The sequence below is a fragment of the Perca flavescens genome, chromosome 2, assembly GCF_004354835.1.
Source record: "Perca flavescens isolate YP-PL-M2 chromosome 2, PFLA_1.0, whole genome shotgun sequence".
Taxonomy (NCBI): domain Eukaryota; kingdom Metazoa; phylum Chordata; class Actinopteri; order Perciformes; family Percidae; genus Perca; species Perca flavescens.
This window is the reverse complement of record NC_041332.1, coordinates 42,928,503-42,943,293: the sequence shown is the minus strand read 5'-3', so window position 1 is coordinate 42,943,293 and position 14,791 is coordinate 42,928,503. Positions and strand designations below refer to the sequence as shown.

The following is a 14,791-nucleotide window of genomic DNA, read 5'->3' as shown; positions in this document are numbered from 1 at the left end:
CAGGTCAGAGTCATTGACCTTAATGGCAGACCATTGTTGGCTACAATCTCGGAGCACTGCGTGAACACGGTGTGCAGAACTCCATACTGTGTGACAAAGCCCAGTGAAGGTGACACCTTGTAAGGAAAATGGGAGGCTGAGAATCACTTTAAGGCACTGATGGTTATTGGGATAATGTAGTATAAACCATTACATCTAAAGCTCTAACTCAAATACAGTGACAGCCGGGCCTCTAATAATAACTGAGTCTCTGCTCCGTTAAGAAAACAAAGAGCCAATAAACAAATTACTCAGTACATCAGTCCAACAACATCACCACTCTGGCTCTGAGTTTTTCTTTTTAACAGAAATACTCATTTCACTCACTGATGGAGGCATTCTGATTCCTTTATACACGTCATACAAATGTTTCACAATGAAAGAACCAAGTTCAAATTATAATAAGGTTCTTTTAAATAAACATGTAATGTGGCAATAATTACGACTAAAATATAGACAATTAAGCGTTCCAAGTAAATGATAAGCTTCCTGAAACCAGAGTATTTTAGTGAATGTGCAGGTGAACATACATAAATGTGCACCTAGTCTCCAGGCAAGAGTACAATTCATTATATATGAAAAATAAAGTTTTGAATTATAAACTAAATATGAATAAATATTCACTTTTATTTATTTGAAATCGAGCCATTCTTTATAGAAAGTTTGTCTTGAACTCCAATGATCAAATGTCCCCTTTTTTAAGATTATTTGTTGGTGCTTTTCCCTTAATTTGCGGTGACAGTGGATAGACAGGAAAGGTGGGAGAGAGATGGGGGAGGACACACAGCAAAGGGCCGCAGGGTCGGACTCAAACCCTGGCCGCTGCAAAGGACTCAGCCTACATAAGGCGCACACTCTTAATGGGTGAGCTAGAGGTCGCCCTGAGACCTGGTTTTAACATCTGTCCTGAACATAGACTGTATATAAACATGGACGACACGCCTCCCTCCCTCCCACTGTACAAAAGCGAAGCCAAAATATCCCAGATATGGGCGATGCCATGTTGTAATTTTGGAGCCAGAGTCTGCGCAGTAGTGATTGGGCGGTGGAGCCGCGGTATCAAAGTCCCACCCATGCATCTGCCCGACCAATCGCGAATCAATTACAGCTGTCAATCATGATGTTTCACCAGGCCTGGCGCCAAATATGGCATTTCTTGAAGCGGTTAAGCTGTCCATTTTATATCTCTTTTTAAAAATAATAAGTACGACTTGACAAAGTAACTATTTAAAAGTCAGTTATGAACTTTAGGCTCTTTCATTCCAGATTTAACACACACACACACACACACACACACGCACACACACACACAGCTGTGACTGCGCTCTCCCAGTGCGTGCTCCCACTTGTAGACACTTCCGTCCCATAATGGTTGAGCTGAGACTAAAGAATAAAATATTTATAATTAGATTAGCTAGTGCAGAGAGCTAGACCGTTAGAAACGGCTAACGTTACACGAGTTACATCTAACTAGGATGTCTATCCCTAGACTGTAACTGTAAGCACCTGACACGTCAGGGTCTGAAGGCGGCTGCGCTGCGATGATACGGGTAGGTGGACGCTTATGGAGTTAGAATCATGCCAAAACCTCACACACACACAAAACGTGTTTTACTCACGCCCAACAATTCACAAACAAACTCAGTGTGGTTTGCAAATACAAAACATCATTCACAAACTAATGCATTTTGTTCTGCAAATAAGAAACCTACCTATCAAACAAATACAGTGTTTTACACATAAAAAGAAACGTATTTCTTCAATGACAAAAAATATCCTGCAAGTACAAACTAAAATCTTTCAAGTACAAAACAAATTCTACAAGTACAAAAAACTGTCACGTGACTTTTGGTACTAATTTTCCGCCTTGCTGATCCACACACAAATGCAGGTAAATTTACTAACAAATGTCCTGTAATTTGCACTCCACAACAGCAGGTGGCGCTGTTGAGTCAATTTAAGCCTACCAGGACCATAGATAAACGCGGATTTTTTTAAACGTTATTACGGTTCATAACTTACTGGAACAAAGCTAAGCAACTGTTCTAAGTTGCTGTGACAAAACCACTGATTATATATATATATATGTATATTGTAGCGATACTGGCGTTAAAGACCCGCTGATCGTTGTCTGATTCTCTGAAATGAATGCCGGCATTGCATTGTGGGAAATCGGCTTTGCATGCGCCCAACTCTGATCATATCTGTTCTGTCTTACAGCATACTGTAATATTTCACCAGTAATAAGACCAAAATAATATTATTAAAATAAAGAAAGGCATACTATGATAATATCTACATATATGTTGCTAGATGTAGTATTATAGTTTAAAAAATATCAAAACAACAAAGCAATCCAGCTTCCCTGGCCGAAATAGACCGAAATAATAACATTAAAAGAAATACAATTAAACCATGATAAGATCTGGTGAATAAATGTTGATTAAAACAGCGGTTATTGGGCTAAAAATACCAATAATAGCAAAGCTGTATACAGCTTCGCTGTACAGAAAGAAACGTGCTGTGATCAGGGAATCTGTGCGTAGACCACGGATGATGATGTCATTGACCTACATGCATCGCATCTGTGGGCCCGTCACTGAATTTTTGGCGAATCTGTGAAACTGCCACAGTTTTTGAGTTAAGGGGCCATGTTCATTTCACAGAATTCTGTGAGACCGGCAGCCTGTAGGCTACTACGAAGCAAGATCAACATGCTGGATTTCTTTCAGTTACCCGGCTTCACCTAACCTAACAACCGGGGTCCTGCATAAGCTGTGTCACGACGCTCCTCGTCATCAGATGAAGATTCCTCATCAGATGAAAAGGACGGGTCATAATCTCTCCCCGACCGATTCTCACAACACTCATGTCCAAATCTAGCTTGCTCTAGCTTCTGATAATGCAGCTGCCTTGTCAAAAGACATGTAAACAATACGCGTTGCTAGGTTACGCTTTATAAGGGGGTTAAAGCCATAGACATACTAATGAAGTCAGATAGGATTACATTGTTAGTAGTTGAAGGTCCCCTGCGATAAAGACACCACGGAGACCTAGTAATTGTGTTGTGTTTGGACGTTTTATGGATGTGATGCTGAAACAAGGGGGCAAACAATGCAAAGCCCCCTATTGCCCCCTGGTGGCGCCGGGTGCGTGTTTCACCCCGTTTTTATAGCATCAAATAACTAATAAAAAAGAAACTTGAACCAACATCAGCGTGATAAGAACTAACTAAAATGACAGAACCCCTAAGAACAGGTGTGAATGCAACCAGGAGGACCTTTTGAGATCCGATCACTCAGACCACATTCGGAGGTGGTGGTGGTGGTCTGGGCCACATTTTCTTAACAGTGTGTATGTGAATGTTTTCTGGGCCACATTAAGAACCGCTTACCTAACTGTAACTGGCTTTGTCCACGACTGAGCTGTAGGTAGCTCTGTGTATTTTGGCCGTTTTTGTCTTTTTAAACAGTAGTATTAGTAGTTGTAGTTCTCATTTCTCATGACCATACTGTCCACGATGTGTCTGTGTTTTTGTTCCGGGGCTCTGTACAGATGTGACACCCACCCGCCTGCTTTCATCGCCGGCTCTCTGGAGCTCTGTGCCCCGTGGTAGCCTGGACAAAGGCGGCTGTGTCAGCGGCATGGAGGTCCCCGGGGACCACCAGTAGACAATAATCACAATTATATTATTAAAAGTACCTGAATTAGAGGCACCTGGTTAGCTCACCTGGTTGAGTGTGCGCCCCATATATGGAGCCTCAGTCCTTGTCGCAGCGGCCGTGGGTTTTGTTCTGACCTGCGGCTCTTTGCTGCATTCCCTCTCTCTTTCCCACTTTCCTGTCTTAATCTATCATATCATTTTTTTACCTGAATTCAAGAATATTTATGGTATTACTACAGACATTCCTATTCTTATGTTGCAACTTCTGCTGTTGCTATTCAGAAGCTGATCAAAGGAACGGCTGCAAAACGGTGGATAAACACATTTTATTTCCTATAAATTCTTCACAATGTTATTCCGTTTTAATATGAAGCTGGTTCTGCTGCATTCATTTTTACTGTCCATTGTGAGTTTGACACTAGAAATACAACTAAGTGAAGTATCAAACTCCGAACATCATCTCTAGTTTCCTTGTAATAAATATCAAATTACACAGTTCTTTCAGAGAAAAGAAAATTATATATTATATTACTGTATATATAAAAAATATAGCATTACTGCAGGACTTTTTGATCCAACATTTCTCCCAAATACGAGTTTCTAATGTGCAAGAATGTGATCAGTGCCTGGACACACCACAAAATGGTGACATGTTTAGAAAGTGGCGGCAGCTACAGTTGGCTGTGCCTAGTGATGAATTCAATCCTAGTCATGAACGCCCTAATGCCCCAGGGTTTTGATGTAGAACAAACGGAGAAAGGGTTTAGTTTGCATTGACAGAAAACATTACCAAAATAATTTCTACATTGCAAACGGGAGCAGATCAGAAAACCAGTAGGGTTCTTACTAAAATATGATAATATATAGTTCCTACCACTAATCTACCTCAATAGGGCTATATGCAATATCTAAATGTGGATGCCTGTATGAGTGTGTCTCCCATGTATTTTTAGCATTACTATAATATGTTTGCAGTAGTAGCTTTTTTTTTACTATGTATTTATTTAGGTATATATTACCTCATAGATGTTTGGCACTGACAAGGACTGCACTTAATTTCATTGTATCTGTTACAATGACAATAAAGATATATTCTATATTCTATTCTATATAGCATATTTAAGGATATAGAAGGAAAGGCCTATCTTAAATACAGATCTGGTTCACTCTTCATTTCAGGTAAAGGCTCACACCACTCTTTTAGAATTCATATTTGGCAAGTGAATGAATGCTCTACGATCAGGTACTTACCTATATTCAACACTTTCTCCTGAATGGGTTCTTAAGATATTATACATTAAGTTCGGCACATAATTCCTGTCCCTGGCCGGTCACGTGATAGTTGAGTTTAGTGGTCTTTACGGTTAAGTTTAGCAGACAAAAGGTGACTGTGAGCCGTATACAGGGCACAGCAAGGTGACGGTCCTTTCAGCGGCCACTGCCGTTAAGTTTAGCCAACATAAGTTACGCAGCAACAACAATTAAGTTTAGGCACCAGAACCACTAGTTAAGATTAGAAACAAGATCGTGGTTTGGGTTAAAACACTGGGACACGAACACAAGTCTCCTGGGTGAAAGTCTTGTGTTTTCAACTGGACATGAACTTCCGCTCCCTGCTTGACAGCCCTGTGTTTTATGACCTGGGCCTCCCTTCTGCGTGGCGCTTCACGCTATTGTACAGCAGCAGGCAGTGCGATGCATACGGCAATAAATAGGTGAAAAAATAGGAATTACAGTGCACTACATTTCGTAGAGATACAGCACGTACAAATTGTTCATGCATCAGCCTGCTGTGCTGATGAAAACTACAGGCCCTAGTGAATATGTACTGTGGGAAACACAAAGGTAGAGACAGACAGAAAGGAGGTATGATATCAAACGCAATCTCACCTTCTGGTCATGACTGTAGGCTAGGGCCCAGTCCTCTTCAGCGGGGTGGAATAAAAGGCTCAGGACGTAGAAAGCGAGGCGGTACTTCTGGTAACTGGCACCCTCGTCGGAGCTGATGAGCACGCTGCTCTCGAACTCCGGATCTGTCAACACCATAATCTGAGAAGAGAGAGAGGGAGGAGAAAGAGAGCGTGCACACACGCCAGGGAGTGTAGGTATGAGTTTGGGAAGACGTGAGAGGAAAGGGGGGGGGGCGAGTTTGTGTAAAGAGGTAGGAAAGATAGGGAGATGAGAAGGTAGAAGAGAGATGTTAGAGGCACTGTCAGCAGAAAAAAAGGCCTGGCCCTCTTGGCACACGGCAGGCTTATTCTTGGCAAACAGCTCGTCTATATATTCAACTTCATTTCGTGAGTGTGACTCTGGCGCTTCTGTTGCCATGGCTCTGTGGCTCTTCCTGTGCCCTCTGAGACCCTGTTTACACGTACATGGTATTTTTACAAACGGAGACATTTCCCTTCGTTTGTACCCGTCGTTTACACGCAAACAGAGAATTCGCCTCTGAAACCGAGTCTTTCTAAAAACTTGAACTTGATTTTTGAAATCTTCGTTTGCACGTTTGCACGTAAACTGAGACAAACGGAGATTTAGGCAGCTGAGAGAGAGAAAGAGGAAGTGATTCGTTGCTGTTGTTGCTATTTTCAGGATTCTGATTGGCTAACGTGGGCTTGAGCTTCTCGTTACACTGCCACCTACAGGTCTGCCATGCTCTTTACTGCATTGACGGCATATATACACAGGTACATGTAAATCAACGCTTTCATGAAAACTGACAGCTGTGCACGTGTGCACGTTATTTTTGAAAACGGAGAGGTTGAAATGTCCGTTTATAAAAATAACCGGCCACGTGTAAACGTAGCATGAGGTGAAGACTCTGGAGTTTTGATAATTTCACTCTAAAAGGTTGTTCACAGCAAGAAGACCAGATCTGACCAAAACGAATACAGGTGGGTTGAAAAGAAATATACAAAGACATTGTCTCAATATCTTACTGAAAGGTGATGGAGCTTTAAGTCTAGTTACAATTAAGTGCTGTACAAACAAGGTATTAAGAAGCCAAGTCTGAATCTGCATATCCAGTTTGTTGTTTTCTTTATCAGCTAACCCTTTAGTATGTCCTGTCTTAGCATTTCTCCTACCCAGAAAACATTCTAATTTCAAATTTAACAGCACCACAGTGGTGGAAGCTCCAATTTCATGCTTGGAATATTTCTGCCAGAGCTATCACAGTTATTACAGAATTCAATAAGAACAGGAATTCCACAATGCCCATTTCCTTCAGCTAATGACATTTAGAGTCTTTGTGGAAGCAGATAAAATAGCAGCAATTCCTCCTTGACTAAAGAGGAGGTGTGTAAATAGATGTGTAATATATTTTAACAAAGTTATTCTCTGAATCAGACTATGCTGTTGAATACATCCTCTTTTAAGGTTACATTATTTTATGTTGAAGAAAATCCATTATCTGTACATTTAACTGAATATTCTCCAATGTTGTAGGCTAAATAGTTAAAGTAAGGATTTGCATTATTACACATAAATCAGTAGAAGTGTTGTAGAAGTGGTGATTACATTTTACATTGTGTACTACCTTGTAATCTGTAAGTGCCTTTATCATTTCAGCTGTACAAAATAGAGAAGCTTTATTGTCCTAATATTCACTCTCCTTTTAGTCTTGCATTGCCAGACCTATCTCTACAGTTCTGTATCAGTGCTGCAGTATCACTGCATGAAAAGTGGGATTTTCGTCAGTATTCGGCACTGTAGATTGTCGTGGAACTTCAGGTTTACGACTGTACACGGCAATTTACAGGCAACACTGAAAACTGCCGTGAATTGTCGGAAATTGACGTGGGCCTTGCTTGGCAGTTGTCCCCCCATGACCCCCCCCTCCCTCTAATTCTAAGGGAGGCTTTAACATGTAAATGAAAATGCTGTGAGCTATACAAATGCAAATCAGGGTAGTTGCAGGGGGAGATTTACCCCAGGTGACATTTTTCTAAAAGGTATTAACTTAATTTTAAGAAAATAGATCAGACTCAGTATAGCCTAATTGTAGACTCTTCAATTTTAGCTTGATTGATTTATTTAATGAAAGTATGCTAGATTAATTATGTATGTCATTAGTAATGACTAATGTTATGTAAAAAAGATCCGCAAAATAATTTATTTCAACAATTAGTTTTAATCAGGCTTTGCCACAAAGGTAAAATGTGCATTCCATGCAAACATCAGTCTCCTCGAGCTCAACCACTGAGCATGGTGACATGACTACAGTGGCCTTTCTTTGGTCTTGCTCATCCAACATTGTCTGGTGGAATGGAGACAGAGGCTCCATTGTACAGTTTTTTTAAGAACTTCTGCTGACACCAAAACACTGGGCTTCACATAAAGCATATCAGGTTTGTCATTGCATGACAAGGTCCCAGCCATTTGTCTTCTTAAAATACTGGCAAATTCAGCACCATATTCACCATATGTCCATGGCATATGAAGCTGTTGGCTCTGCTGAAACAGCCTCATAATCTAGACTTCAATTGTCCTATTGTTATTAAGCTTTCCCAGTATTCCATTATAACTCACTGTAATTCACCTCCACACCAGTGTGTGCGCTGTTCGCGCCCTGCTGGTTAATCTGCTCCTCTTTGTTTCTTGTATCACTCTGCCCCGGCCTCTCTACCACATTGACATATATATAATGGACCAATAGACCCCGTTGCTCTGGACCATAGACAGTATATAATGGACCAACAGACCCCGTTGCTCTGGACGGAGACCAGTGAAGGCTATTAGAAGCACTTTTCCGGTGATGGCCAGCTTTACTGCGCAGCCTCCAACTGAGAGAATGTGACGTGAGCAACGTGTCTGAAAGTGTGAAGTCTTCTGGTAGCTGTGCCGAGAGAAATCTCAATCATTCCCAATCTTACAGAGACGTGTGATGTGAGAGAGTGTATGTATATGTAAGGAGATAACATAAGCACAGGCTAATTATTGCTGACTAACATGCCAGTTAACATTAGTAATTAAACCTAAACAGCTAATGTAAGTCGAAACTGCCTGCGAGCTTCTCCTGTACTATACGGTAATTCCTCTACTATGCGACAGTAAGTCTCGTGGTTATGACACAATCGTTAGCTTATTTTTACAAAAACGTCTGCTACGGAGCCATAACGTGAGGTACAAGGTAATGGAGCCTTTTATACATTGTTGTGTTTCTTTAGAAATAAACAACGGACAAATAGAGTCTTCAAACATTTCTGATGTAAAGTTATTCGCAGTCAAGTGGCGTAAAAAATATGGCGGTCAGCGGAATGCTAACAGGAGTGATGGCCAGTTAGCAACAAAATGGCGCCATAGATGGCTCGAGTTCTGACCAAGGGGCAAGCTTCGCTTCAGAACTCGAGCCATCATGGCGCCATTTTGTTGCTAACTGGCCATCACCTCCACCGCCATTTTTTTTTTTTTTTTTACGCCACTTGACTGCGAATAACTTTATATCTGAAGCGCTTTTTAAAGACTCTATTTGTCCGTTGTTTATTTCTAAAGAAACACGACAATGTATAAAAGGCTCCATTACCTTGTACCTCACGTTATGGTCCGTGAGCAGACGTTTTTGTAAAAATAGGCTAACGATTGTGTCATAACCATTTAGACTTACTGTCGCACAGCAGAGGAATTACCGATAGTACAGGAGAAGCTCACAGGCAGTTTCGACTTACATAAGATGTTTAGGTTTAATTACTAATGTTAACTAGCATGTTAGTGATCAATAATTAGCCTGTGCCCATGTTATCTCCTTACATATACCTACACCTCCGTATCTGTAAGATTGGGAATGATTGAGATTTCTCTGGCACAGCTACCAGAAGACTTCACACTTTCAGACACGCTGCTCACGTCACATTCTCTCAGTTGAGGCCGCGCAGTAAAGCTGGCCATCACCGAAAAAGTGCTTCTAATAGCCTTCACTGGTCTCCGTCCAGAGCAACGGGGTCTGTTGGTCCATTATATACTGTCTATGGTTCTGAAGCGAAGCTTACCCCCTTGCTCTGGACGGAGACCAGTTAAGGCTATTAGAAGCACTTTTCCGGTGATCTCTTGCTTTACTGCGCAGCCTCCAACTGACAGAGACAACGTAAATGTGACGTGAGCAACGTGTCTGAAAGTGTGAAGTCTTCTGGTAGCTGTGCCGAGAGAAATCTCAATCATTCCCAATCTTACAGAGACGGAGAGTGTAGGTATATGTAAGGAGATAACATAAGCACAGGCTAATTATTGCTAACTAACATGCTAGTTAACATTAGTAATTAACCCTAAACAGCTAATGTAAGTCGAAACTGCCTGCGAGCTTCTCCTGTACTATACGGTAATTCCTCTACTGTGCGACAGTAAGTCTTGTGGTTATGACACAATCGTTAGCCTATTTTTACAAAAACGTCTAACAGGAGGTGATCGCTTTGTAGCAACAAAATGGCGCCATTGGAGGTTCGAGTTCTGAAGCAAAGCTTACCCCCTTGCTCTACCCCCGCCTTCACTGCTACCATTTGAAAAAAAGCGGCAGGAGATGAGTCCGAGAGTTAGAGCAAAAGCTTCCGAAAAATGGGAATACAATATTTCAGGCCAACTGGTAAAAGAGTTGTCGGTCAAACTTCACTTGGAAACACACAGGAGTTGTTCAAGACGTTTGGAGCGGTTGTTTTCTCTCCTCCATATCACCTCCGGGGCTCCAAAGATGCGCTCACAGAAAAGAAAAAGACTACGTAAGTATATGATTATTAATGAAACTGCGAGCTAGTCTGTACTGTTTATTAACTCTTGATCGTACAATGACTGTCTTTGGATGTTAAACAGGCTACTTAGACTTGGCAGTAATGTTTTAAACCTCACCAAGTTTAAACGCGAGCAGCACAGAGCTGTGGCTGCTTTCAGCGCCATTCATTACAGAGCTGAGCTGGTGAGTTGTTTTATAAAAGTATATTTTTTTATCTTGTAATTTACAGGAAGCAGTCCGCCGTCTTCACAACTCTGAGACAAACTGTAGCAGGTGCTACGAACTGGAGCAAGGGTAAGATTTAAAGAATATGCTTTCATTGAATGAATATCATTAATTCTTCTGTACATAGGACATAGATATGTTAATAGATACCGATCTTAACCGTACTTTTAAAAAAATTATTATTACAGACTAACCTCTCCTCATAACGAGGCCGTGACCTATGTTTGCTCGGAGCAGTCTGCAGGCAAGGGGGTAAGCTTCGCTTCAGAACTCGAGCCATCATGGCGCCATTTTGTTGCTAACTGGCCATCACCTCCTGTTAGCATTCCGCTGACCGCCATTTTTTTTTTACGTCACTTGACTGCGAATAACTTTACATCAGAAATGTTTGAAGACTCTATTTGTCCGTTGTTTAGTTCCAAAGAAACACGACAATGTATAAAAGGCTCCATTACCTTGTACCTCACGTTATGGCTCCGTAGCAGACGTTTTTGTAAATATAAGCTAACGATTGTGTCATAACCAAGTGACTTACTGTCACATAGTAGAGGAATTACCGTATAGTACAGGAGAAGCTCGCAGGCAGTTTCGACTTACATGAGCTGTTTAGGTTTAATTACTAATGTTAACTAGCATGTTAGTTAGCAATAATTAGCCTGTGCTTATGTTATCTCCTTACATACACCTACAGTCTCCGTCTCTGTAAGATTGGGAATGATTGAGATTTCTCTTGGCACAGCTACCAGAAGACTTACAACTTTCAGACACGTTGCTCACGTCACATTCTCTCAGTTGGAGGCTGCGCAGTAAAGCTGGCCATCACCGGAAAAGTGCTTCTAATAGCCTTCACTGGTCTCCGTCCAGAGCAACGGGGTCTATTGGTCCATTATATACTGTCTATGTCTGCAGGTCCAGATTTACATGATGCTGATAATGACGCCATTATGTGTAAGTCATTTTTACTTTTTCATCTTTCCTTGTTTAATTTTGCTGTGACTTATGTTTTTTATTCATACCACTCTCATATAATTGTTTTCCAGCTGCCTGTAAGACATATCACCAGACAGCACGCAGGAGCTTCAGCTAGAAACAACCAGATGCATCGCGGGCAGAAGCTGTGAAGAGTTCAGCTCAGAGTCGGTCGAGAAGAAAAGAGGGTAAGATTAGATCCGTTTGGTTAATGTGAATATTTTTCAGGTGTCTTCATAGATGTGTTGTGTCCATAAATAAATATCACACAGTACTGATTGTCTTTATTGATTGATTTTACAGCTGCTGGAAGCGAGACAGAGTGTGCTGGCTGCGGGTGAGGTGACATTTGGAAGTGCGCCACCATAGACCTACAGGACAACGACCACAGACGTCTGCTAAATGGACCGAATTCAGACCGAATGCTGCCGGTTACCTACAGCTCCGAGCCGGCCACGGGTTAGGTGTGGACGGTGCTGCTTCTATATATATTTATTATGTGTGCTGTGTGTCTCCGATGCTTTGTACATAGTTTTTTTTCTGATTGCGTTTGTGTTTTGTGTCAATAAAGCTCTATTTTTGAATAAACAGCACGTTCCTGGCAAATTATTTTAATTAGGATAACCATGACATGAATATACAACATAGCATATATGAAATAAATATATATAATACATAAATAAATAAATAAATATATATCTATCTATCTATATATATATCTATCTTATTTTATTATTATAATAATAATGGCCCAGGTTGACCAATAGCCTAACCCATGACAGACCTGTCAACCAATCACAGGAGATTTTTCTTGTTTAAAAGTAGTGGTTTCATCCAATAGTGAGTGAGGAAATTCCAGCCAGGCCAGACGTTCTCTGGCCAGGCTCCTATTCATATTCTAATTAGATCCATTAACACCTCCGCGGGGGCTCTCCACATACGTCATGGTTCGTTTCCGACAATATGTGGCACAGACAAACGTGACGTTCACAGCCTGTAAATTGTAGATAACTGCCGAAAATTAGGGGGATTTCTGGCCGTTTACAGGCGTTTACGGGGACGGAAATCCCACTTTTCATGCAGTGTATGGTCTGGCTACACGACCTATCTATTCTGGAATAGGGGGAAAAAAGGTATTGTACTGCTTTAAACCAACCAAAACACACTGGCCACGGAGGACCATCATTTTGCCCTCCAATTGTGCTGTTCTCCTCCATGTTGTCCTCCATAGCACTCTGATAGTAGCAGCAGCTATTTTGTCGAATTGCGTTTTTAGCAAAATGCTCAGAGTAAATTTAAATTGGGCTTTTATTGTGAAAGGTAAAACCTGGCTCAGAATACAGATACTGTGTTTTAGAGTATCGGCACAATTCATAACCCTCGGCTACACGAGTGACACTTGGAAATCCGATTTTAAGCTGCCATGAGCGTCCGCACTGAGACACAGCTGTAGAAATTCCGATTGGAATCACATTTCATACCATCTCTAAATGTGATTTGGATCTGATTTGCCAAAAAATGCTGTCTATAAATCAATCTGGATACAATCTAGATATGCCAAAAAAAAAAAAAAAAAAAAAAAAAGGATTTTGGCTAGCAGTTTGAACAAGGCCTTAGAGGCTAACTCTATCCGTCTGCTGGTTGGGGGTAGGCAAGTAGTTCCAAAACCTTTTTGGCTGAAAACAAGGTTGATGAGAGTCGAGTTTATGGTCCAGAAAACCGTAGAGCTGAGGGGTACTGCAGAGTGGGGTAGTAATTCTCTGTGGGTGTGTCACTACGATCAAACCCCTTCACATTACACTTCATCATTTATTCCATTATCCGCATGAAAATATGGACTGTTACAGCTTTAAATGTTTATCTCTTAGTCTTAATAAACTACGACACCCATGCCTCTATAAGGATTGTGAGGTGGAATTGTGGGCCGTGGCTTCGTTCGTGGCCCAAATGGCTGTGTTTCTCTCGTCAATTAAATTTGTATTGGAAAAACAGCAGCACATTTGTCACTGACAGAAATGCTAGGCCTCCTTCCAGAGCTTTAACCAGGAACCCTCCCTGGTGGTGATTTAGATAAATTGTTTTTCATTAAGCACCAATAAACAGGCAGCACATTCTCAACCTGGATACCTCATTGGCCCCCTCGCCAATTTTGCCATTTATTACCCATCACTGTGCAGTGCCAAGACCTCCTGATATTTGCCAGTGTCTTTGGAGCTTGTCAGATGTAATTAACAGTTTTTAAACCGTAATCATATTCTATAATACTATATGAGTGAGCAGCAGAGTATATTGTGAATAGGAAATTACATTTTGCCATGCCTCATTCTGAGTCAAATGTCAGGACTTTCAGTTAAATAAAAATTTAGAAATGCCTTGAAGAGGTATATGCATATAGTGTACATTTCATATTTCAACCTATTGTTGGTATTTAAGCCTTAGTGCTCAGTGATGAGTGTAATTTCCCCTCTCTATGTTCACTATGTAACTATATCCTTCACATTTTGCTGTAGCTTGCTGGTAGCTCAACAATATTCATATTTGCATAGTGATTTAAGTAGTTAAAGCCATTTTGTATGTAGTTAACTACTAAAACTACAAACATTTTTGGGCCATAAAAGGAAATGAATTACTTTACTTTTTACCATTGCTTCTTTCTGTAACTGAACATCCTTGCTGCTGTGAAAGCATAACGATTGAGGAGTGAGGGTAAGAATACCACAGTAAGCCAATCAGAAGCAGAGTAAGGCACAGTAGGGCGGGACATTCCTTCGCCATCCTTCCAGGTAGCTGGAAACGTCAGCTCACCTGTGAAAAATATTGGGCTATAGATTTTAATGTTTGGAATCTGAATTTGCAAATCTAAACTTAATTATATTTGTTGTTAATTAGTCATACGTATTGCTTATTGCTATTTGTCAACAAATGGTCAGAGAAGTTGCTCAATCAGAACATGAATATGAAAGAAACAATCAATACAGACACATAAGTACAATATAACTGTTAAATAATTAATAATAATAATTGTAATTTCCATTGCAGGATTAATAAGGTATACATTATTATTATTAATAATAATAAATTATTATTATTATTATTTAACTTTAAGAAAAAAAGAGGCTGTATGCATTAGTGCAGGATGTGCAAAAATGTTGAGGGATGTGCAAAAGTTCAGGATA

The 14,791-nt window shown here is 40.7% G+C and overlaps 1 protein-coding gene across 1 annotated transcript in view; it reads right to left on the bottom strand.

Annotated features, from left to right (window-relative positions):
- LOC114563158 (VPS10 domain-containing receptor SorCS3) overlaps positions 1-6,031 on the bottom strand; it is a 158,597-nt gene extending 152,566 nt beyond the window's left edge. Inside the window, exons 1-2 of the mRNA XM_028589976.1 lie at positions 5,951-6,031; positions 5,594-5,752 (exon numbers count right to left, since the gene is read on the bottom strand). Of these exons, the coding sequence (XP_028445777.1) occupies positions 5,594-5,752; positions 5,951-6,031 (240 nt within the window). The remainder of the gene's footprint in view (positions 1-5,593; positions 5,753-5,950) is intronic.
- Positions 6,032-14,791: the final 8,760 nt, after the last annotated feature.